Raw genomic sequence first — 25,848 nt, 5'->3', positions numbered from 1 at the left:
CCCTCCATATGCGTCACAGCACCTTCATCTCTCACTCCAAGTCAACAATTAAGCCAAAGAGATTTGAGATGGAGACATCTACCATCTTGACAATGCTAAGCTTCTTATATGCTGCTGTAGTTGCATCCATCCAATGAGAAGTATTCTATTCTACTTCTGACTTCAGCCTCTGATGTTGGAAAGCTTTCAGGAAACAAGAAAGTGATTGGTTGGTCAATATTTTGCTTGCTTACCTTCAAAGGTCATGTAATTTATTGGTAATTGTAAGGTTTTATTAGTTATGATAATGTTTACTAGCGGGATTAAAAGGTTATTGGAGTAGCAGTGTCTAATTATGAATTGAGAAAAATAAAGTAATTAACACATAATAAAGATAGGTAAGTAGGTGATGTGTTGTGACTGCAGAATGTAGGATCTTCCGGTTGCTAATGTGATCCAGGGCAAACATGTCTGTAGTAACTGCCTATGGCTTGAGGAGCTTCGGCTCAGAGTAATTGAGCTAGGGGCCGAGCTGCAGACATTGTGACACATTAGGGAGGAGGAAAGTTGCCTGGACACTTTGGGCCAGAAGGCAGTCAGACCCCTTAGGATAAGGTCTTCTGATTTGATCAGGAATAGGAGGGCGTGACTATGGGTGAAGCAGGCAGGGGGACCCAGAAGGTAGAATTGGAGGAGCTTCTGCCTTTGCAATTGATCGGCAGGTTCAAGGTGCTTGCTACTTGTATGGATGAAAGTGCAGGCTGCAAGGTGGATGAGTGAGAGCTGTACCGTTGGGATGGTCTTCACTTGAGCCATGCCGGAACCAGAGTGCTGGCGAGTCATATAGTGAGGGTGGTAGACAGGGCTTTAAGCTAAACAGTGGGGGAAAGGGGTCAAGTGTGGGAAGAAATGATCAATTAAACAGGGAAGACAAGGCAAGAGAGCAAATGAAAATCAAAGTGGCAAGAAGGGACAGAGTGTACAAACTTAAGAGTGCACCAGCAGATAAAGAGATTGCAAAAAAGGTAAAAAGGTATTTAAGCTGTCAATTCATATGTATGATCTGATAGCCATTACAGAGACATGGCTGCAATATGACAAAGGCTGGGACCTGAATATTCAAGGGTACATGACTTTTAGCAAGTTAAAGGAAGCTCGGAAAAGATGGAGGGCTAGCTGTGTCAATTAAGGATGACAATTTCTCTCTCTCTCTAATGTACCATAGTTTTAAAGGTCAGGATGTAGAATCAGTTGGGGTACAGATAAGAAATATTAACGGTAAGCAATCATTTGTGGGAGTGGTTTATAGGCCCCCTAACAGTAACCACAGTGTAGGACGGAGTATACAGGAGGAAATAATAGGTGATTATGAGAAAGGTAAAGTGATAATCATGGGCGATTTTCATCTACATAAAGATTGGGCGAATCAGATTGGCAAAGGTAGCCTGGAAGATGTGTTCATGAGTGTTTTCAGGACTATGTCTGAGAGCAGCACATTCTACAGCAACCTAAGAGCAGGCTATTCTCGATCTGTTAACGTGCAATGAAACTGGATTAATTAATGACCTCATAGTTAGGGTGCATCCAGGTAGCAGTGACCATAACATGGTTGAATTTTGCATTCAGTTTGAGGGAGAGAAGGGTGGTCTAAGACTAGTGTTTTGAACTTAAATAACTGCAATTATGAAGGTATGAAGATAGAGCTGGCTAAAGTGAACTGGGAAATTAGGTTAAGGGATAAGTCAATAGAAATGCAGTGACAGACATTTGAGGAGATATTTTGTAACATTCAGCAACAATGAATCAGAAAGAAAGACTCTGGGGGAAGGAGGTACCATCCGTGGCTAACTAAGGAAGTTAAAAATAGTATCAAATTGAAAGATAAAGTGTACAATTCTGCAAAGATTAGTGGCAGGTCAGAAGATTGGACATAATATAAAAAATAGCAGAGAATGGCTAAAAAAGAGAAATTAGAGTATGAGGGAAAGCTAGCTAGAAATGTAAAAATAGATAGTGAGTGTTTCTACAGGTATTTAAAAAGCAAAAAAGAGTTAATAGGAGTGAACATTGGTCCGCTTGAGAGCAAGTCAGGAGAAATGGCAGATGAATTGAACAGATATTTTGCATCTGTCTTCACTGGCGGAAAACATCCCAGAAATAAGTGTACATCAAGAGGTGAAAGGGAGGAACTTAAAACAATTACAATCACTAGGGAAAGAGTACTGAGAAAATTATTAGAACTAAATGCTGACAAGTCCCTAGGTCCTGACAGACTTCATCCTCGGGTCTTAAAAGAAGTAACTGTTGAGATAGTAGGTGCAATGGTTTTAATTTTCCAAAATTCCCTTGATTCTGGAAAGGTCTCATCAGATTGGAAAATAATGAATGTAACTCGACTCAAGAAAGGAGGGAGACAGAAAACAGGAAACTACAGGGTAATTAGCTTAACATCGGTCATAAGGAAAATACTAGAATCTATTATTGAGGAGGTTATAGCAGGGCACTTAAATCTTAGTGCAATCAGGCAGTCAACATGGTTTTGTGAAAAGAAAACTGTTTAACTAATTTATTAGAATTCTTTGAGGAAGTAACTAGCAATGTGGATAAAAGGAAACCTGTGGATGTGGAGTACTTACATTTCCAAAAAGCATTTGTCAAAATGCCACAAAGGTTACTGCACAAAATAAGAGTTCATGGTGTTGGGGTAACTTATTAGCATGGACAGGGGATTGGTCAGCTAACAGGAAACAGTAGGCATAAATGGGTCATTTTCAGGTTGCCACAAAGATCAGTGTTGGGGCCTTAACTACTTACAACCCATACTAATGACTTCATGGGACCAAATGTTTGATTCCTAAATTTGATGACACAAGGGTAGGTAGAGAAATAAGTTGTGAAGAGGGCGTAAGGAATATAAATAGGTTCAGTGATTAGTCAAAATTTGGAAGATGGAACATAATGGGGAAAATATGAACTTTTCTACTTTGGCAGGAGGAATGAAAAAAAACATATAATCTAAATGGAAAGAGAAGTATAAAAGGTAAGCGTAAAATGTAAAGTACATAGGAAGGAAAAATGTACTCCATAAATGGTGCTGGAATATATAAGAATGAGGTTGAAAGACTCTGTACCTATTGAGCGTTGAGCCTGTTAAGGCTACAAACATGTAGAACAGCAACTGACAAAGCTATTGGATTTCTAAACAACATATCTATTCTTCTATTCTTTTCTCCCTCACTTTTGCCTTGCCTCCCCTCTCCTCTCCTCCTCTGCCATTTGCCTTAACCACTCTGTGATAGTTCCATTTTTACCATGCTTCAGGTAGAAAATGTCTCCCAAATTCCTGATTGCATTTATTAATGGACATCAAATTTATGATCTCCAGTTTTTGGACTCTCCAAGTGAAAACATTTTCTGAGTCTACCCTATGAAACCTTTCCATAATCTTAAAGATCTCGAGTAGATCACCCCTCAGCCTTCTTTTTTCTCTAGAAAATAATCCAGTTTGTTCATCCTTTTCTGGTAACTATATCTTCTCAACTCTCCTATAATCTTTGTGAATCTCTTTTCCACCTTCTCCAGTGTGTCTATATCCATTTTATAATATGGAGACAAGAACTGTCACTGTATTCCACATGATCTTACCAACTATTCGTCAATCTGCGTAGCTAGCCTTAATTGCTACTCCTGGTTTTTTACTCCGTAGCCTGCTCACTGTGCTTTTTGATACTTACCTGCTGATTCCACAAGTTCAAGATTGCATTTTATATGCTTGTTTTCCTTCGCAACGTTCAACAACAACTAAGGGGGAGGCCACAGGAGCGAGCAATCTAAAGATCTCTTTGACCCAAAATCATGCCAATGAAGACTCCCAGTTTCCCTATCAGTAAACTGCATTTCATCAATCAAGGCAAGATACACATCACGTTAACTGTACAAATATCTTCACATCTGTGCACAGCAATGAGTACAGCCCACAAAATTTTCAAAAGTAATCATCACTGGAGTTATCCCATTCAGAAGTAATGATATACAGCTGTTAATTCACCTAAGCAAGTTCAAACATCAAGATTGCATGCCACTAAGACTACCCTTTTACAGCGCCTATCCTATTGGCTTTGGAAAAGGAAGGAAAATCACATACATACCTGATTGCTGGTCGTCTTGGCCAACGTCTTCTGTCAAATTCTGCAATAAACAGAACAGAAAAGAAAGTTGTGCGAATCTTTACAGATTTACAGCAATACATCTTGGAATACACTGCACCTACAGAACCAATCTAAAACAGAAGCCCCAAGGTAATAATCTCGGGGTTGCTACCTGAGCCACGGGCAAACTGGCATAGGGTAAATAAAGTCAAGGAGTTAAATGCGTGGCTCAGAGATTGGTGTAGGAGGAATGGGTTTCAGGTTATGAGGCACTGGCACCAGTACTGGGGTAGAAGGGTTAAAAACAAAAAACTACTGTGGATGCTGGAAATCCAGAACAAAAACTGTTTTTGTTCTGGGGTAGAAGGGAGCTGTTCCGGTGGGATGGGCTTCACTTGAACCATGCTGGGACCAGTGTCTGGCGAACCAGATAACGAGGGCTGTAGAGAATGCTTTAAACTAAATGGGGCAGTGGGAGGAAGAGTTCTGGAAGTGGGATATGTAGGCTTACAAAGCAAAAGGGCATGGCAGCTTTGCAGGGCAGCTATTTAGGTAATGATACCCAGTGTGTGACAGGAAAGGAAAAAGTGTACAAACAAAGAAAAGCGGCAAATAGGGTCAAAAGGGGAAACAAATGGAAAAAAGCAAAATCCTAATGCATCCTTACTTAAATGCGCATAGTATTCAGAACAAAATAAATGAATTAATGGCGCAAATAGAGGTTAATGGGTATGATCTTATAGCCATTACGGAGATGTGGTTACAAGGAGATCAAAGCTGGGAACTAAATATTTAGGTGTATTGACTTTTCGAAAGAACAAGCAGGAATGAAAGGGTGGTAGGGTAGCTTTGTTAGTATGAGATGGAATAAGTACGATAGCAAGAAAGGATCTTGGATCAGAAGACGTAGAATCCATATGGGTGGAGGTAAGAAATAACAAGGGGAAGACGACACTGGTGGGAGTAGTCTGTAGGCCCCCTGGCAGTAGCTTTATTGTAGGACAGAGAACAAATCAGGAGATGAGGGCATATAAAAAGACTGCACATTAATCATGGGTGAATTAAATCTTCATGTGGATTGGGAAAATCAAATTGGCAGAGGTAGACACTAGCAAGAATTCATAGTGTATTCTGGACAGTTTCTTAGAACAATATGTTGTGAATCGAACCAGGGATCAGGCTATTTTGGTACTGTGTAATGAGGCAGATTTAATAAATTATGTCAGAGTAAAGGATCCCCTAGGACACCGTGACCATAATATGGTAGAATTTAGCACTCAATTTGAGAGTGAGAAACTTGGGTCAGAAACAACTGTGCTAAACTCGAATAATGTTAATTACAATGGAATGAGGGCAGAGTTGGCTGGAGTGGACTGGGAGAGGAGTTCAGCAGAAAAGACAGTTGATGAACAATGTTTAAAGATGTTTAAGAAAATAATTCACGACTCACAACAAAGATACATCCCAGTGGGGAAGAAGGATTCAAGGAAGGGGATAAACCAACCATGGTTAACCAAGGAGGTTAAGGACCGTATCAAATTGAAAGAAAAAACATACAATGTGGCAAAGATTAGTGGTAAACCAGAGGATTGAGAAAGTTTTAAAAACCAACAAAAGGTGCCCAAAAAATAATTGAGGGAGAAAATAAACTTGAGGATAAACTAGCAAGTAATAGAAAAACAGACAGTAAGAGCTTCTTTAAATATATAAAAAGGAAGAGGGGCCAAAGTGAACATAGTGCCCTAAGAGAGTGAGACTGGGGAAATAATAATAGGGAACCAGGAAATGGCAGAGGAGCTGAATAAATATTTTGCTTCAGTCTTCACGGTAGAAGACACTAATAGCGTTCCAAAAATACTAAATAATCAAGGGGCGGGGCAGGGGGGGAGGGGGAGGAAATAAATACAATAATTATCACTAGAGAAAAGGTACCTAGGGAAACTAATGGGACTGAAGGCCAATAAGTCCCCTGGACCTGATGGTGGTTGAATTCTAGGATATTAAAGGAAGTAGCTACAGAGATAGTGGATACATTGGTAATAATTTTCCAAGAATCCTTAGATTCTGGAAAAGTCCCAGAGGATTGGAGAACAGCCAATGTAACACCCTTATTCAAAAAAGGAGGGAGACAAAAAAACAGGGTAACTATAGACCAAGTGTCATTGGGAAAATGTTGGAGTCCATTATAAAGGATGTAATAGCAGAGCATTTAGAAATACATAATCTAATCAAGCATAGTCAGCACGGCTTCATGCCTAATAATTTATTGGAATTCTTTGAGGAGGTAACAAGCAGGGTAAATAAAGGGGAACCAGTAGATGTAATATATTTAGGATTGGAAAAGTTTGAAGAACCAACAAATGATGGCCAAAAAATAAAGATGGAGAAAATAAACTTTTGAGGGTAATATGAAAACAGGCAGTAAGAGCTTAATTAAATATATAAAAAGGAAGAGAGAGGCCAAAGTGAACATAGGCCCCTTAGAGAATGGGGCTGGGGAAATAATAATGGGGAACCAGGAAATGGCAGAGGAGTTGAATAAATACTTTGCTTCAGTAGAAGATACTAATAGCATTCTAAAAATACCAAATCATCAAGGGGCAAAAAGGGGCTGGGGGGAAGAAATAAATAAAATAACCATCAATAGAGAAAAAGTACTAGGGAAACTAATGGGGCTGATAAGTCCCTTAGACCTGATGGGTTCCATCCTAAAGGAAGTAGCTACAGAGATAGTGGATGCACTGGTAGTAATCTTCTAAGAATCCTTAGATTCTGGAAAAGTCCCAGAGGATTGGAGGACAGCCAATGTAACACCCTTATTCAAAAAGGGAGACAAAAACAGGTAACTATCGGCCAGTCTATTATAAAGGCTGCAATATAGAGCATTTAGAAATACATAATCTAATCAAGCATAGTCAGCATGGCTTCATGAAGGGGAAATCATGCCTGACAAATTTATTAGAATTTTTTGAGGAGGTAACAAGCAGGGTAGATAAAGGGGAACCAGTAGATGTAATATATTTGGATTTCCAAAAGGCGTTCGATAAGGTACCACACAAGGTTACTTAATGAGGTAAGAGCCCATGGTGTTGGGGGTAGTATGTTAGCATGGAAAGAGAATAATAGAAGACAGAGTTGGGATAAGGGGGGCATTTTCACGATGGCAACCTGTAACTAGTGGAGTGCCATAGGGATCTATCCGTGTTGGGGCCTCAATTATTTATATATATTAATGACTTAGATGAGGGAAGTGAATGTACTATTGCCAAGTTTGCGGATGACACAAGAATAGGTGGGAAGGCAAGCGGTGAGGATGACACAAAGCCTACAGAGGGATATAGACAGGTTAAGTGAGTAGGCAAAAACTTGGCAGATGGAATATAATGCGGGAAAATGTGAGGTTATGCATTTTGGTAGGAAGAATAGAGAAGTCCAGTGTTATTTAAATGGAGAAAGACTGCAGAAGGCTGCAGCACAGAGGGATTTGGGAGTCCTTGTGCATGAATCTCAAAAAGCTAACATACAAGTTCAACAGGTAATAGGGAAGGCAAATGGAATGTTGGCCTTTATTTCAAAGGGGATGGAGTATAAAAATAGGGAAGTCTTGCTAAAACTATACAAGGCACTAGTTAGACCACACCTAGAATATATGAACAATTTTGGTCCCTTGTTGAAGGAAAGATTACTGGCATTGGAGGCAGTCCAGAGAAGGTTCACTAGGTTAATCCCGGGCATGGAGGGATTTTCTTATGAGGAGAGGTCGGGTAGGTTGGGCCTGTACTCATTGGAGTTTAGAAGAATGAGAGGCAACCTTATTGAAATATAAAAGATTCTTAGGGGGCTTGACAGGGTAGATGCTGAGAGGCTGTTTACCCTTGTGGGAGAGTCTAGGACAGAGGGGATAATCTCAGGGTAAGGGGGCGCCCATTTAAAACAGAAATTAGGAGGAATTTCTCTCAGAGGGTAATCATTCTGAGGAATTCTTTATCGCAGAGGGCTATGGAGGGTGGGTCATTAAGTATATTCAAGGCTAAGATAGGCAGATTTTTAATCAGTAAGGGAATCAAGGGTTATGAGGAAAAGGCAGGAAAGCGGAGTTGAGGATTATCAGGTCAGCCATGATCTCGTTGAATGCAGACTTGATGGGCCGAATGGCCTACTTCTGCTCCTGTCTTATGGTCACCATGCAAACAACACTTCTTGTTGTACAGTTAATCTTAAAAACTTTAAAGCAGAGGTTCCAAAACATTATCTTGCTGAGCAAACTCTCTTTTTAACCTTTGGAGATTCTTGTCCCTAAACTCTAAATTGCAGGCATGTCTCAGGGCAAATGGAACTCTTTTTAAACTATTTTTAAATGTGAAATGGCAGCTATCAATTCAAGCAAGAATCTGGAAAGATAGCAAAGACCAACATCCACTTCAACAAATTGACTGAAATTCAAACATCCTACGCTGTGCTAAGATCACCCCATAATGCAACTAAAGTGGCTATGCAAATTGCAGTGGTGGCACTTCTTTAGATCAGCCCATCCTGCTCACCTTCCCCCCATTACCCCCCACCTCCTCCTATTTGAGAGCCTTTACATTAAGGCAACCAGAAACTAAACTGTTTATTAGTATGAACTAGTCTCTAAATTTTATAATCTGCATAATGTAATAAATTAAAATTTATCAAAGATTAGTTTTTCTTGTCTACAGCATCACTTCCTTTATGAAGTACTTATTCCAAAAAAGTTTCCTAAATAAATGGACAATCTTGACAAATGTTGCATTTGAATGCTCATGCTGAGGACTACACACAGATCCATGAAGGTGCTCTTCTACACATGTATTCAATGCTGCAATCATCATTGTTAAATCCCTTTTTAGTGTGCACTGATGTGGACAGAGTGTGATACTGAAGCTTTTTCAAAATCATCACACATTTGGTTGACAGATCAATGAGCTAGAAAATATTTTAGGCCCATTTAGGGCCCAAAATAGCTGACATTTAGGGAATGCAAGTCAGATGACAGTGCCAGAGAATTGCAAGCACCAACTCTATGTCAAGAGAAAGTTCACCAGTTGGCACCCCACCAATTTCTGCCAACTGCAACTGTGGCAACAGCAGAACAGGAAGGGAGCAAGAGCTGGCTGGTAGTGACCCTCAAGATTTCTATGGAGCCAGAAGGGGCTGGAGTGCACGTCCTGGCTCCGTATAAGGCAAGTTAAAAACTTATTTTTGCTGTCAGTCCTTTTAAGGACTGTTGGTTAAATTGTAGCAAAATGAGGAAAACCTGAGTGCAGTAATTTCAGAGAGGGCTCCTTAAATGGATGCTAGGTCCCTCATTAGCATATGCAAGGGGCACAACACTTGTTTAATGCAACCAGTGACAACCAAGACAATGCAGTACAAAAACAGAATTACCTGGAAAAACTCAGCAGGTCTGGCAGCATCGGCGGAGAAGAAATCAGTTAACGTTTCGAGCCTTCATGGCCCTTCGGCAGAACTGAAGCATAGTTAGAAGAAGGGAGATATATAAACTGGTTTAAGGTGGGTGGGGGGGAGAGAGAGACATTGAGGGTGTGGTGATTGTGGAGATGAGCAGATAATCAAAAGATATCACAGACAAAAGGGTCAAAGAGGTGTTGAAGGTGGTGATATTTGTCGAAGAAAAGTGCTAATTAAGAATGGAAGACAGGATATTCAAAGTACAGCTCTAGTGGGGGTGGGGTGGAAAGACTAACGAGGTTTTAGTTTTAGATTTAAAAATAATGGAAATAGGTGGGGAAAGAAGAATCTATATAAATTATTGAAAAAAAAGGCGGGGGGGTGGGGGGGAGAAACGGGGTGGGGATGGGGGGAGGGGGAGTTTAAGATCTAAAGTTGTTGAATTCAATATTCAGCCCAGAAGGCTGTAAAGTGCCTAGTCGGAAGATGAGGTGCTGTTCCTCCAGTTTGCGTTGGGCTTCACTGGAACAATGCAGCAAGCCAAGGACAGACATGTGGGCAAGAGAACAGGGTGGAGTGTTAAAATGGCAAGCGACAGGGAGGTTTGGGTCTTTCTTGCGGACAGACCGCAGGTGTTCTGCAAAACGGTCGCCCAGTTTGCGTTTGGTCTCTCCAATGTAGAGGAGACCGCATTGGGAGCAACGAATGCAGTAGACTAAGTTAGGGGAAATGCAAGTGAAATGCTGCTTCACTTGAAAGGAGTGTTTGGGCCCTTGGACGGTGAGGAGAGAGGAAGTGAAGGGGCAGGTGTTGCATCTTCTGCGTGGGCATGGGGAGGTGCCATAAGTGGGGGTTGAGGAGTAGAGGGTGATGGAGGAGTGGACCAGGGTGTCCCGGAGGGAACGATCCCTACGGAATGCCGTCGGGGGGGTGAAGGGAAGATGTGTTTGGTGGTGGCATCATGCTGGAGTTGGCGGAAATGGCGGAGGATGATCCTTTGAATGCGGAGGCTGGTGGGGTGATAAGTGAGGACAAGGGGGACCCTATCATGTTTCTGGGAAGGAGGAGAAGGCGTGAGGGAGGATGCGCGGGATATGGGCCGGACACGGTTGAGGGCCCTGTCAACGACCGTGGATGGAAAACCTCGGTTAAGGAAGAAGGAGGACATGTCAGAGGAGCTGTTTTTGAAGGTAGCGTCATCAGAACAGATGCGACGGAGGCGAAGGAACTGAGAGAATGGGATGGAGTCTTTACAAGAAGCGGGGTGTGAGGAGCTGTAGTCGAGGTAGCTGTGGGAGTCGGTAGGCTTGTAATGGATATTGGTGGACAGTCCATCATCAGAAATTGAGACAGAGAGGTCAAGGAAGGGAAGAGAAGTGTCAGAGATGGACCATGTGAAGATGATGGAGGGGTGGAGATTGGAAGCAAAATTAATAAATTTTTCCAGGTCCCGACGAGAGCATGAAGCAGCACCGAAGTAATCATCGATGTACCGGAGAAAGAGTTGTGGGAGGGGGCCGGAGTAGGACTGGAACAAGGAATGTTCCACATACCCCATAAAGAGACAGGCATAGCTGGGACAATGCAGTACAGGATATATTTTAGGGTCTCGAAGCACAGAACATAGTTTCATGAAACTGGATCGTTTGACCCAGTTTTGTGCCAAAAATAGATGCAACAAGGTCAGATTTCTACCCTAATTAGTTGTACAAGGAAAAAAAATGTCCATAAGATATACTCAAAATGTTTTCAAATTTCCAATTTTGAAAAAGGTTATCTGTGTGTTTAAGTTAAGGCATGGAAGAGCTCATAGCGTCATATTCGAAATGGCAATGCAGCACTCCCTCAGAACTGCACGGAAACATCAGCCTTAATTGTGCGCTCAAGTTCAGGAATGAGGCGTGATCCCACAACTTTCTGACTCAGGTTACAGTATCACTAAGAAAAGCTGACACCTAACCATGATTAAGCAAATTATCCAGATACCAAACCTTAAGATCCATGAAAATCGTACACCTAGAAAAAATAGTTTTAGGCAAGAACTTCAGGTGCTGTCCATTTGATATTTCACTAACCATATTTCCAGGCAGACTTTCAGAGGAAAAGCTTGTTTTCATCCAGCTTTACTTTACGAATAAAATTGCACATCATTCATGTTTTTGTAGCTACGCAACATGGTATTAATTACTATTTCAATCACTATGTAATAAAGGAACTATTAACTACATTAATCTTTACAAATGTGTGGAATTTGCTAGTATCAGTTCAAAATAGTGACTTCTGTAATGAATCGCTAATAGTTGCATGTTTATAAACATCAGATTGCTCCTGAGCCCTTAACAAGTTACAATTTATTCAATATGCTGTCCTGACAAAGCTATACAAAGTGCGTTAATTAAACAATTTTACTGAAGTTAAGTGTTGAAGGAATCAACTGGCAGAATTTGTCAATCCAGATACATTATAATTCAAATCTGTTAAAAACTGTTCTTGCTATAATTTAATATTTATATTCATAGTATATTAAATCATTTCATACTTATTATTTTAACTTGTAAATAAATATTTTGGTTGCTTTACCTGGTGCTAAGATGGTGCAGTGCAACATGCAGATAAACGTGAATAAGCATGCAGATTGGTGCAAGTAGGGTAATCATAAATCATCCGCATGATGAAACTATTAAAGTGCCATAGTCTCATAAAAGATCCCAAATTGTGGAGTTTTATTAGTTTTCAAAAAAAACTACTTATTTATCTGCAAAATATTTTACTCAACTGTTGAGTACACTATAGAGTTATTAATAGAGCTACAATCTGATAACAAGTTATATAAAAAAGGATACAATTTTCCAAAGAAAAATGAAGATAAAAAGGTGAGGTTGAGGGAAGGGAATTTTGTGATGATTTTCAAGCCCCAACATGAAATGTGTTAAATTTACAAGCCAGAAATTGTTTTCCAAATACAACACCAAATTGCATGAATTCACAATGCAGGCACCATGTTACCTAAGCTTCAGGCAGCAATTAACCACACTTAAGATAGGTTACCACAGGTCGTTAGTGCCATAGAATTGGACTGCATGTGAGCCGATGTCTTTCGGAACTAATTCACGCTCTAGAAAAACGTTGCCATGATTATTTTTTTACTTCTTCCATCCTCAAGGACATGCCGAACCCCCTGACCTCTGACCTACCCGACCTCCGATTTCACCCCTTCCCCCAAACTGTATCTCCCCGCCCCCCCCTGCCCCCTCCCCCTCCCCAAAATCCTGTCCATTTACTTTCTCCCTGGCCTGTTAAGGTCCTTTAAATTTCAACGGACCATTAAACTTACCTGGTTTACGGCAGCTAGTAGTGCCGTTAAGAAAAAAGGTGTGGCCTCCTTCACGTCAACTCAGCTGCACTTCGACACTGGGCCCAGGGGATGTGCTGCACTGCCTGGATCTCGCCTGGCTTGAGTTGGAAGGTCAAGTGAGATAGGACCCAAAAAAAAATTAAGGTAAGAAATTGTGCACAGAGTAGCAATCAGACACTGATTGCCACTCCAAGGAAGTTCAGGCCCATTATATACACCAGATTTTTATTTATTGGTATCCAGGCCTCTTTAATGTTGGTATCCTATTCTAATTTAATTTTCATCCCATTTCCTTAAATCCAAAGTAATTATTCTTCATTATACATATTTACTTTGATTTAAACTCCTTCGCCGCTACCCCTCTGCAGCAAATTCCCACTCTCACCAAATTCCCATTGCCAGTCTGTTTAGCAAGCCACTCCATTTAGCAGATTCACCCAACTCTCACCAAGTTCTGTCTTAGCTGTTCACCATTTGAACTGGGCTGTGAATGCCTTGAAAATATTAAAATTATTTAACCTTGCAAAGTTATGTGATATCAGCTTTCATTGCTAAAGGAGAGTCATGTGGAGGTCCATTGGAGATCACACAACCAGCCCTGACATCATCTACACACGTACGATGTATTGATGACAGAATTGGTTTATTCTAAAAATATCCAACTTAATTCAAATCACATGGAGATCTCTTAAACCAGCGAATGGGGAGAATTAAAGTGTATTGGTTTAAGTATTCGTATTTATAATTCTGTTCGTGCACTTTCCAACTTCTAACTTAATAAATTGTTTGTTGCTCCATGTTAAATTCAGTTACGTTATTAGTGTCATTCATACTTCTGAAAGCTGAGTGAAAAACTAGATTATTTTTAATAACCGCTGCTACTTTGAGATTACAGAATGAAAAATTCAATGTAGTTAAAATACGATGGCATCATACTGGTAATAGGAAAGTGGCGGGGGGAAATATTGGTTGAACCCTGATCTGGGCGAAACAAAAAAAGAGCAGGAGGATTTTGGGGTGGCCACCTGGGGAACTGTGCATATCCCCCCACCCACATCTGCAAACCCACCGGCAGGAGAATCATAAAATTTTGCCCAGTGTTTCCTGCAATACTTAAATGCAGGCAATTGAATTACTTCCAAAGCAAACAATTTTATGATGATTTTGTATGTAAACATATATATAATTATTACACATTTGCAATTGTTATAATTAATCATTTTGTAATCATTGTAGAAAAAATTGCAGCACTACAAGTTAAGGGCTAGGAATGGGACCAGCTGATTTGTTTTTGTAAAGAGTTAGCATGGACACAACTGGCCAAATGGCCTCCTTCTGTACTGTATCCATTCTAAGACTTAATGCTGCAAGGTAGATCTTTTCATTTTAAAATCTTGCAGAGAAACCAGAGAATGTTGGAGCATTTCCCATTAATATTTTATACTAGAAACACAGAAAATAGGAGGAGTATGTCATTCAGCCTGCTCTGCCATTCAATATAATGATGGCTGATCCCCTATCTCAACACTATACTCCTGCTCTCTCCCCATACCCTTGGCGCCTTTAGAGTGCAGAAATCTATTTCCTTCTTAAATATATTCAGTGACTTGGCCTCCACGGCCTCTGTCATAGAGAACTCCATAGGTTCACCACCCTGAATGAAGAAGTTTCTTCTCATCTCAGACCTAAATGGTTTACACCGTATCCTGAGACTGCGACCCCTTGTTCTCCACATCCCAGCCAGAGGGAATATCATCCCTGCATCCAGCCTGTTCACCCCTGTCAGGATTTTATACGTTTCAATGAGATCTCCTTTCATTCTTCTAAACTTCAATGAATACAGTCCTAGTCAGCCCAATCTCTACTCATACGATAATCCTGCCATCCCAGAAAACAAACATCAGCCATGGCTCAGTGAAAAAACTCTCAGCAGAGTCAGAAAGCTGCATTGTCAAAGGTGCAGTCTATTATGAGACAATAAACCAAAGCCCCATGAACCCTCCCAGATGGATATAAAAGCTGCCATCACATTATTCAAAGAGAAGCACGGGAGTTCTTCCCAGTGTCCGAGTAAATATTTATTCCTTAACCAACATGATAAAATTAGACTATCTGGCAATTAACAATTAACATATTGCTGTTTGTGGAAGTTTACTGTGTACAAATTGACTGCCACATCCTCCTACACCACAACAGTGAATAATCTTCAAAAATGCTTCATTGGCTGCAAATTGCTTTGGGTGGTCCTCAGGTCATGAAAGATGTTAAAATTCAAGATCTTTGTTCCTTTCTTCTCAAAATAACTACAAGAGAAAGACAGATTGAAGTTCTACATCAACAGTGAATCTGGAAGCTACAAATATTGTAGTTGCACTAAGTTCAAACTTAAGGACAGGCTGCTTCAAAAAGGAAACACTGCATTAACCTTAACACAAAGATGATAGTAATTATATAGAAAAGGTAAACTTTGTTGTTGCAGGCCCACTTGTACTCCAGTTGCAAGTTCTTCAGCTATGAACATTCTACTGATTTTGGAGTCGCACATAATTAATACAAGAGCAAATAAGTGGTAAAATATTACAAGAAAAGCTTTAATCCTTAAGAAAGTCCATCTCTATTTGCCACCATCAGCAGTTGCTCTATAAGGTTGGTACATTGCTAAGAAAGCTCACTTAGAGCTCTCAACACATGAAAGGAAAATAATCCCTGCAACTGCACTTCTCTATTCTTCTTCAGTTCAACCTGTATAGAATGCCAAAGACAAAGCTTCATACCACTTATCCAACAAGTGAAGTTAATTCCCAAAAAGCACTTCCAACAACTTGGTTTGTGTAGCGTTTACATTTAATATAGAATTTTAAAGCCAATTAACAACTTGTTGAATGAAGTTTAATAAAATGTACATTGGACAATTGTAAATTTGCACCTTCCCAGTCTACTCAATGCAATTTCTGCAGGTGTCCTATACTCTGCCATGGTCACATCACAAAACACTGTCACTTCTTCTTATTAGTTTTCTTCCAGCTGCAGTTTTGCCGCAGGTCAAGAAAAAAATATATACATAGACATTCAAGCAGTTGGTAGCAAATCAAATAGATAAAAAATCTGTGAGGATCATCTCGATGTGAGCTCCTACAATACAAACATCATACCTAGAACCCTGGAAGGTTTAAGATGAGGCAATGGAGATTAATTATCAGCTTCGCCAAGCAGGGCAGAATTTTGAAAGACTAAATCTTGATCAAGTAGTCCAAAGCAGATGGCTTTGATAGCCAAGGATGTAGGAATGGACAGTCAGGAGTAGTGATTAAAATTAGGCATTAGCAGGCTTGTTGACTCAAAAACAATATTGAACAGATAATTACAATGGAGAATAATTGATTTCATTGTCTTGGGGAGGTGGTGGCATAGTGGTAATATCACTGGACTAGCAATCGAGAGGCCCAGGCTAATGCTCTGGGGAAACTGGCTCAAATCCCACCACAGTAGCTGGTGGAATTTGAATTCAATCAACAAAACTGGAATTGAAAGCTGATCTCAGCAATGGTGACCATGAAACTATCAATTGTTGTAAAAACCCATCTGGTTCACTCATGACCTTCAGGGAAGAAAATGCATCATCCTTACCTGGTCTGGCCTACAGGTGGCTCCAGACACACAGCAATGTGGTTGACTCTTAACTGACCTCTGAAATGGTTCTGCCGAAGGGCCGTGAAGGCTCGAAACGTTAACTGATTTCTTCTCCACCGATGCTGCCAGACCTGCTGAGTTTTTCCATGTAATTCTGTTTTTGTTTTGGATTTCCAGCATCCGCAGTAGCTTTTAGCTTTTTGTTTTTATCTCTGAAATGGCCTAGCAAGCCACTCAGTTCAAGGGCAATTAGGGGTGGCCAACAATTGCTGTGCAAGCCATGAAAGAATACATTTTTAAAAAACCATAGGATATACAGCACAGGCACAAGTGTTCATGTTCCACTTGAGTCTACACCACCTTTTCTCATCTTCTTCTACCACCATACTGCAAATTGTATTGGGACTTGATTTAACTAAAAGTAATCTGCAATGATGCTTTGAAAGATGTTATAACTTCTAATGCCCTCACTGTACTGATCTGCTGAAATTCAGTCACACTGACTAGACAGGCTTCCTCTGAAATTCAGACATATGCTGTGTACGTGCCAGTTTAAGAACATGATCCCAAGAATTCAAAAGTGCCAACTTTCAAAAGAATATGGCTACACACAGCATTGGTCCAAGATGGATGCAAACAACAACTGTTATCAGAATTGTTCCAAACCTCTCTTTTAAAAAATTTTGTTCAGTCATCATGACAACCTGGAAGTAAAATCCACCAATATTGGTAACATTATTGGACTAGCAATCTAGAGGTCAGGACTAATGCTCCGGAGACATGAGTTCAAACCCCATCATGGCAGCTGGGGGAATTTAAATACAAAAAAAAAATTTGAATAAAAAGGTAGTCTCATAAATGATTACCATAAAATAGAACAGATTGTAGGATAATACTGGAACCAATCTTTACTCAATCTAACATTTATTTAGAGAGTGAAATGTTGCAAGCATTCAGCTCTAACTCAATCACCACCCGTCTCTCTCTCTCTTTGATCTGCTCTTGTAAAACCCCAATTAATGCCTTCTACCTGCATATAATTAAACATAATCAAAAACCCGTCTGGTTCACTAATGTCCTTCGGGGAAGGAAATCTGCCATCATTACCAGGTTTGGTCTAGATATGATTCCTCACCAACAGCAATGTGGAGGACTCTCAACTGGCCTCCAAAATGGCCTAGCAAGCTACTCAGTTCTCTCAAACCATTCAGAAAGGCCAGGAGCATTTGCAACCAACTTCAGCCAAAAGCAATTGCAACTAACTTCAGCCGGTAGTACCGACTGAATGTTCCATCTCAGTCTCCACCTGAGGTCCCCAACATCACAGATACTAGCCTTTAGTCAATCTGAATCACTCCAAGCAATATAAAGGAACAACTGACACACTGGACACTGCAAATGTTGTGGGCCCTCAATGTCCTGGCTATAGTACTGAAGACTTGTGCTCCAGAATCAACCACACCCCTAGCCAAGTCATTCCAGTACAGTTACAGCACTGACATTAACTTAATGTGGAAAATTGCATGTCCAATCCACAAAAAGCAAAGCAAATCTGGTCTGGACAATTACTGCCCCATCAGTCTACTCTCAATCATCAGCAAAGTAATAGAAGTGTCATCAACAGTGCTAACAAGGGCATTGACTCACCAATAATCCGCTCACAGATGCTCAGTTTGAGTTCCACCAAGAACACAGCTCCAGAACTTATTATAGCCTTGTTCCAAAAATTGTCAAGAGCTGAACTCAAGACATGAGATGAGGGAGTGACTGCTCTCAACATCAAGGCAGCATTTGACTAAGGAGACCTAGGAAAGTTGAAGTCAATGGGAATCAGGAGGAAAAATTCCTGCAGTCATATCTACAACAGAGGAAAATGGTTGTGGCTTTTGGGGACCAATCATCTCAGTCCCAGAATATCGTAGCAAGAGTGCCTCAAGGCAGAGTCCTAGGCCCAGCCAATTTCATCTGCTTCATCAATGACCTTCCCTCTATCATAAGGTCAGAAGTGGGGATATTCACTGATGACTGCACAGTGTTCAGTATCACTAGTGACTCCTCAGATAATGAAGCAGTTGTGCCTGCATGCAACAAGATTTGGACAACATTCAGGGTTGGGCTGTGTGGCGTGAATGCTAATTGCCACTTAACAGCCAGGCAATGACCATCTCACACAAGAGAGAACCCTAACCGCCTCCCCCTGACATTACAAATCACCAAATCCCCCACCATAAACATTCTGAGGAACATCATTGAACAGAAACATAACCGGATCAGCTACCGTTGCTACAAGAACAGGTCAGAAGTTGGAAATTCTGCACCAAGTAACTCAATTTCTGACAGTCCAAAGCCTGTCCACCATCTACAAGGCACACATCAGGAGTGCAATGGAATACTCCAACAACACAAGCAGCTTAATACCATTCAGGACCAAACAGCCTGAAGGATTACCAACTTGTTCACCACCTTCACTTTCTTCACCACCAGCGCAAAGTGCAGCAGTATGTAGTATCCACAAGATGCAATGTAGCAACACGCCAAGACTCCTTCGATAGCACCTTCCAAACCCTAGACCTCTACCATCCAGAATAACAAGGGTAAAAGGCGCATGGAAACATGACCACTTGCAAATCACACACCATCCTGACTTGGAAAGATATTACTGTTCTATCACTGTTGCTGGATCAAAATCCTGGAACTCATTCTCCAACAGCACTGTTGTGTACCTACATCACAAGGACTGTTCACAGTTCAAGTAGGCAGCTCACCACCATCTTGTCAACAGATATAAATGCTAGCCTTGCCAGCAATGCCCACATGCTATGAATGAGCAAAAAAAAAGTGAGGAAGAGACCCTGGAGTGTGGATCACTAGGTTATGAAGTGAGGCGGCTCTTTCATTTCACTGAATCAACCAAAATGAACCAAGGGGAAAACAAGACAGAAAACACTGGCAGCCCAGGAGCTCAAGACACCTTTACCTTGATGGTTAAAAGTAACCAAGGGATTGGCAGAGGATTGGTCAAAACCTTCGGTGTGCAGATTTACAAAATTATTATTTTTTTTTTTCAAACCAGGGTCAGAAATCTTACTTCTGGAGCATTGTACCACTATAGCTAAATGAAAAAGGTGAAAATTATTTTGCCTTCCCTGCCCACCCCAGAAGTATAAATATCCACCAACTCATGATTGGGGTGGGGGGGCCAGGGAAAGGAAAGCAATTTAAATATAATCCTAAAGGAACATGGGTCCAGGAAAAAGGTCATTCAGCAACACAAGCCTATTCCGTTATTCAATCAGATCAGTGCTGCTCTACACCTCAATTCTGTTTAGCTGCCCTTGTTTGGACTTTGGCCAAAAGAATAGAAAAGCTGAATTTTTTTCTAAAAAGGTGCGAAACTGCCAAGTGTTGATGTTCAAAGAGACTTGGGTCTGCTCGTGCAAGGAAAGCCAAAAGTTAGCATACCGGTACAGCAAGCTTTTAGGAAGGCAAATGACATGTGGCCTTTATTGCAAGGGGATTGGAGTACATGAATAAAGAAGTCTTGCTCGAGTTGTACAGGGTTTGGTGAGACCATATCTGGAGTACGTGTGCAGTTTTGGTCTCCACGTTTAAGATACACCTGCACTGGAGGCAGTACAGTGAAGGTTCATAGGAACAGGAGTAGGCCATTCAGAACGTTGCGCCTGCTCCGCCACATAATTAGATCATGGCTGATTATCTACCCCAACACCACTTTCCTGTACTATCTACATATCCCTTGATGTTGTCATCAGTCTCCAGAAATCTATTGATTTCTGTTTTGAACATGCTCAATGATTGATCTTGCACAGCCCTCTGGGGTAAAGAATTCCAAAGATTCACCACCCTGAGTGATGAAATTCCTCCTCATCTCAGTCTTACAATGAGATTATATCCCCTGGTTTTAGACAGCCAGAGAAAAATCTCATCTACATCTACCCTGTCACACCCTGTAAGAATTTTGTAAGTTTCAATGAGGCCACCCCTCATTCTTTGAAACTCAAGAGAATACAACCTAGTCTCCCTAATCTCTCCTAAAACAATCCCGCCATCCCAGGGATTAAACTGGTGAACCTCCATTGCACTCCTTCTATGGCAAGTATATCCCTCCTTAGAAAAGGGGACCAAAATTGTACACAATACTCCAGATGAGGTCTCACCAAGGCTCCACACAACTGCAGCAAGACATCTTCAACCCTCCATTCAAATCCTCTTGTGTTGAAGGCCAACATACCATTCGCCTTCCTAACTGCTTGCTACACCTGTATGCTAACTTTTTAGTGACTCATGAACAAGGACATCAGGTTCCTATGGACACCTGCACTTCCCAACCTCTCACCATTTAAGAAATATTCTGCCTGTTTTTCCTGCCAAAGTGAATAACTTCACACTTATTCACATTATATTCCATCTGCTGTGTTGTAGCCCATTCACTCAGCCTATCCAAATCCTCTTGAAGCTTCCTTGCATCCTCCTCACAACTTACATTCCCACCCAGTTTGGTGTCATCGGTAAATCTGGAAATAGTACAATTATTCCCCACATCATTTATATAGATTGTGAACAGCTGTCGACCTAACACTGATCCTTCAATACCCCATGAGTAACAGGCTGCTATCCTGAGAATGATCAGTTTATTCCTAGTCTCTGCTTTCTGTCCATTAACCAATTCTCAATCCATATTAGTATATTTCCCCAATCCCATAAACTCTAATTTTATTTACTAACTTCCTGTGTGGGACCTTATCAAAAGGCTTCTGAAAATCCAAATACACCACATCCACTGGTTCTTCTTCATCAATGCTACAAGTAATATCCTCAAAAAACTCCAAGTTTGCCAAACATGGTTTCCCTTCCATAAATCCACATTGACTCTGCCCAATTTTACCATTCTTTTCTAAATGTCCAGTTATCACAGCCTTTATAATAGATTCTAACATTTTCCCTACTACTGACATCAAACTAACAGATCCATAGTTATCCATTCTCCCTCTTCCTCCCTTCTTAAATAATGGGGTTACATTTGTTACTTTCCAGTCTGCAGGGACCTCTCCAGAATCTACTGAGTTTTGAAGTTTAATCACCAATGCATCCACTCTCTCTCTAGCCACCTCCTTCAACACTCTAGGATGAAGTTCAGCTGGTCCGGATGATTCATCAATCTTCAATCCAGTTAACTTTTCAAGTACTACATCTTTTACTAATACCAATTTATTTTATTTCCTTAGTTTCGCAAGCCCCTTGGTCACCTAGTATATCTGGGAGATTTTCTGTATCTTCTTCTGTGAAGACAGATGCAAAGTAACTGTTTAGTTTCTCTGCTATTTCCCTGGTCTCCATTATAAATTCTCCTGTCACCACCTGTAATGGGCCCACATTTGTCCTTGCTAATCTTTTCCTTTTCACATACCTAAAGAAGCTTTTACAGTCCACCTTTATGTTCCTCACTAGTTTGCATTCATATTCTCTTTTCCCTTTCTTAATCAGTTTCTTGGTCCTCCTTTGCTGGGTTCTAAATTTCTCCCAATCCTCAGGCTTACCATTTTTTTGGCACTCTTATAAGCCACTTCCTTTGATCTAATGCAATCTTGAATTTCTTTCATTAACCTGTCCCTTTGGGTGTTTGTGCCTTAGAGGAATGTATATCTGTTGTAGATAGTGTAGTGTTTCTTTAAATACTGTCATTGCCTGTCTACTGTCAAATCTTTTAGTGTACTTTCCAAATCCACCATAGCCAAATTGCCCCTAATACCTTCATAATTTCCTTTCTTCAGATTTCAGACCCTAGTTTCAGAATGAACTACATTGCATTCAAAGTTTATGCAAAATTCCATCATTTTATGGTCTCTATTTCCCAAAGGCTCCTTTAGAAGGTCATTAGCCCTTTCTCATTACACAAAATTAAATCCAAAATAGACCAAACACTAGTTGGCTCCTCAACATACTGCTCCAGGAACCCATCTTATACACATTCCAGGAATTCTTCCTCCAGAGCATTAGTGCTGATTTGGTCAATCCAGTCTGTGTGTAAAGTGAAGTTGCCCATTACCCACATTACACGTATCTCTAATTTCCTGGTTTATACCGTGCCCAACAATAGCACTACAGTTTGATGGTATATAAACAACTCTCACCAATGTTTGCTGCCTTTTGCTGTTTCTTAACTCCACCCAAACTAATTCTACATCTTGATCCTTCGATCCAAGATCCTCTCTTACTAACATACTGATCTCTTCCCTTTTTAAGGGTGCTACCCCACCTCCGTTTCATTTTTGCCTATCCTTCCTAAATGCCGAACATCCTTGGATATTCCATTCCCAATTTTGGTCACCCTGTAGCCACATCTCCATTTTGGCAATTGAATCATACCCCTTTACCTCAACTTGTGCATTCAAATCATCAACCTTTTCGCAAATGTTATGTGCATTCAGATAGAGTGCCTTTAATTCTGCTTTTTTAACATTATTCTCTATTCTGATCCTAATTGATGCTTGCCTATGCTTCGTCTGTCTTCTATTTTTGCTTTCTACTTTTCTACTCCCTTTTACAAGTTTTGCTTCCCTCAAATCTGAGCTCCCTCTGAGGTTCCCAACCTCCTGCCAATCTAGCTTAAACCCATTCCCCAACAGCACTAGCGAATCTCCCTGCGAGGATGTTAGTCCCGGTCCTGCTAAAGTGCAACCCGTCCATCTTGTACAGGTCCCACCTTCCCCAGAACCAGTCCCAATGCCTCAGAATTCTGGTGCCCTCCAATTCTCCAGCTGTGTGTTCAATCACTCAATTCTCCTGTTTCTATGCTCACTAGCATGTGGGACTGGAAGTAATCTTCAGCTTTAGAGGTCCTGCTGTTCAATCTCCTTTCTAGTCCCTGAAATCTGCTTTCAGGACCTCATCCCCTTTCCTACTTAAGTCATGGATACCAACATGCACCATGACCTCTGGCTGTTCACCCTCCCCCAAAAGAATGTCCTGCAGCTACTCCATGATATCCTTGAACCTGGCACCAGCGAGGCAACATACCATCCTGGAATCACATCTACAGCCACAGAAACACTTGTCTGCTCCTCTAATGAGTCCCCTATGACTACTGCCCTTCCCCTCTTCTTCCCCTTCCTGTACAGCTGAGCCACACACTTAGCTCTGTCTGACTCCAAGGAACCAATGCCTTCACCTGTATCCAAAACAGAAAACCAATTAGCGAGCGGGAACTCAGGGGACTCCCGCACTACCTGCCTGGATCTCTTGGACAGCCTGATGGTTACCCATTCCCTTTCTGCCTCCATGCCCCTAACCTGAGAGGACCACCTCTCTGAACATGCTATCCACGTAGCTCTCAGGATGTACCATAGTGACTCTATCACCACTTGAATTCTGAAACCCAGAACTCAAATTTCTGCATGTGGTTCTCTTGGTCACTGGTAGCATCCACAACTTCCTACATAGCACATGACATGCATTCCATGTGACCAAACTGCCCTACCGTATTATAACTTAACTTACGCTAACATTATTTTACTTTGGTCTACTTATATTAATTTTACATGGCCTTAACATAATAAACCTTACGACTATTGATAAACCTTACTAGTACTAATGAATCAGACTAATACTTAATACACTTTACAAGTTGCAATAAACCTTATTTAAAGGTCCTCTTCCCCCGTACACCAAATTTCCATGTGAACCTAACCCACTACTCACTCAGCCTCCATCACACTCAGGCAGGGTCTCCCATCTCCTCGTGTGGCCCTTATTACCATGCAGTTTGAGAGGCCTGGCTCTTACGTAGGCCCTCCGATAAGTCACTAGCTAGTTCAGCTTCCTGATACAGTAATTAACACCAATTGAACCAACTGCTTTCAGCTGATTCACTAGGTTGGTTCCTGGTATGAGAGAGTTGTCCTCTGATGAGAGGCTGAGCAAAATGGGTCTATTTTCTCTGGGGTTTAGAAGAATAGAGGCGATCTCATTGAAACATACAAGATTCTGGTAGGGGCTTGATAGGATAGACGCTGATAGATTGTTTCCACCAGTCGGGGAATCTAAAACACAGGGGCACAGCCTCCGGATAAAGGGTTGATCATATAGGATTGAGATGAGGAGAAATTACTTCACACAAAGGGTTGTGAATCTTTGAAATTCTCCACCCCAGAAGCTTGTGGATGCTCCATCAATGAATACATTTAAGGCTGGTATGGACAGGTTTTTGGTCTCTCAGGGAATCAAGGGATATGGGGAACAGGCAGGAAAGTGGAGTCGAGGCCCAAGATCAGCCATGATGGTATTGAATGTCAGTGCAGACTCGATGGGCCATATGGCCTACTCCTGCTCCTAATTCTTGTGTTCTTGTTCCATATCCCTTGATACTCTTGTCTAACAAAATGCTATCAATCCCAGTCTTAAAATCTCACTTGACCCAGCATCCTTAGCATTTTGGAAAGAGAGTTCCAGATTTTCACTATTCTGTGTTTGAAAACATGCTTTCCAAATTCATTCCTAAATAACCAAATTCTAATTTTAAGGTTTGGCCCTCTTGTGCTGGATTTGCTTACCAGAGTTCCAGCTTCTCTGCACTTCCCTTAGCAAATTTCAATGCAGAATAGTCTGAGTGAGTCAGAGGAGCAAATGAGTTATCCGATTTATTTAATACAAGAATTATTTAGATTTAATCCGTGCAACTTGCTTCAGAAATGGTCTTGGTGTTCTTTACTCTATGCAATCTTACAACGTGCAAAGTAACAGAAAACTGTAGAAGATCCCGAAAAATTCAGTCAGATGGGGGGAGAGGAGAGAAAAAGAATAAAGAATTTAACAAAAATATATACAATACTAGCATGTTAGCACCACAACTTCAAACATGTACAAATGAGATATAAGTAGGAACTTCCCAACTTCAAATGACAATTGAAAATAAATAAAAATGAAATTCATTACGTTGAAATTCACCTACAAACTATTAAAAAGTCAGAGAAAGAAAGGAATGCCTTCTAACCTGCAACCTCTACTACCTAGAGCAGTGCTTCCCAAATGTTTTCCTGGTGTGACCCCATTAAAATGCCTCAGGCTTCTTGTGATCCCAGAGAAAATCTGGGGGGGAAACCCAGCAGGGTATGAGAGTTGTTTTGGTAGGGCCAGGAAGGAACAGGAATCTAGCATGGGGGCAGTTGATGAAAAGCCAGGCTTTCTACAACAAAACCCAGCATCTACCTTTTCACAGGCTTTTTTTTCCCCAGCAGCAATCGGGCCTCAGAGAGCAATGTATTAGGCCACACCGACCAAAAGTAA

At 41.0% G+C, this 25,848-nt stretch overlaps 1 protein-coding gene across 12 annotated transcripts in view; it reads right to left on the bottom strand.

Annotated features, from left to right (window-relative positions):
- The window catches only part of dcun1d4 (DCN1, defective in cullin neddylation 1, domain containing 4 (S. cerevisiae)), a 117,399-nt gene that overhangs the window by 74,293 nt on the left and 17,258 nt on the right, over nucleotides 1-25,848 (bottom strand). For all 12 annotated transcript variants that reach the window (XM_078547665.1, XM_078547676.1, XM_078547749.1 and 9 more), the window contains one exon: nucleotides 4,128-4,167. In XM_078547665.1, the coding sequence (XP_078403791.1) occupies nucleotides 4,128-4,167 (40 nt within the window). The remainder of the gene's footprint in view (nucleotides 1-4,127; nucleotides 4,168-25,848) is intronic.

The sequence above is a fragment of the Cetorhinus maximus genome, chromosome 1 (genome assembly GCF_964194155.1).
Source record: "Cetorhinus maximus chromosome 1, sCetMax3.hap1.1, whole genome shotgun sequence".
NCBI lineage: Eukaryota > Metazoa > Chordata > Chondrichthyes > Lamniformes > Cetorhinidae > Cetorhinus > Cetorhinus maximus.
This window is presented reverse-complemented; position numbering and strand designations above follow the sequence as displayed.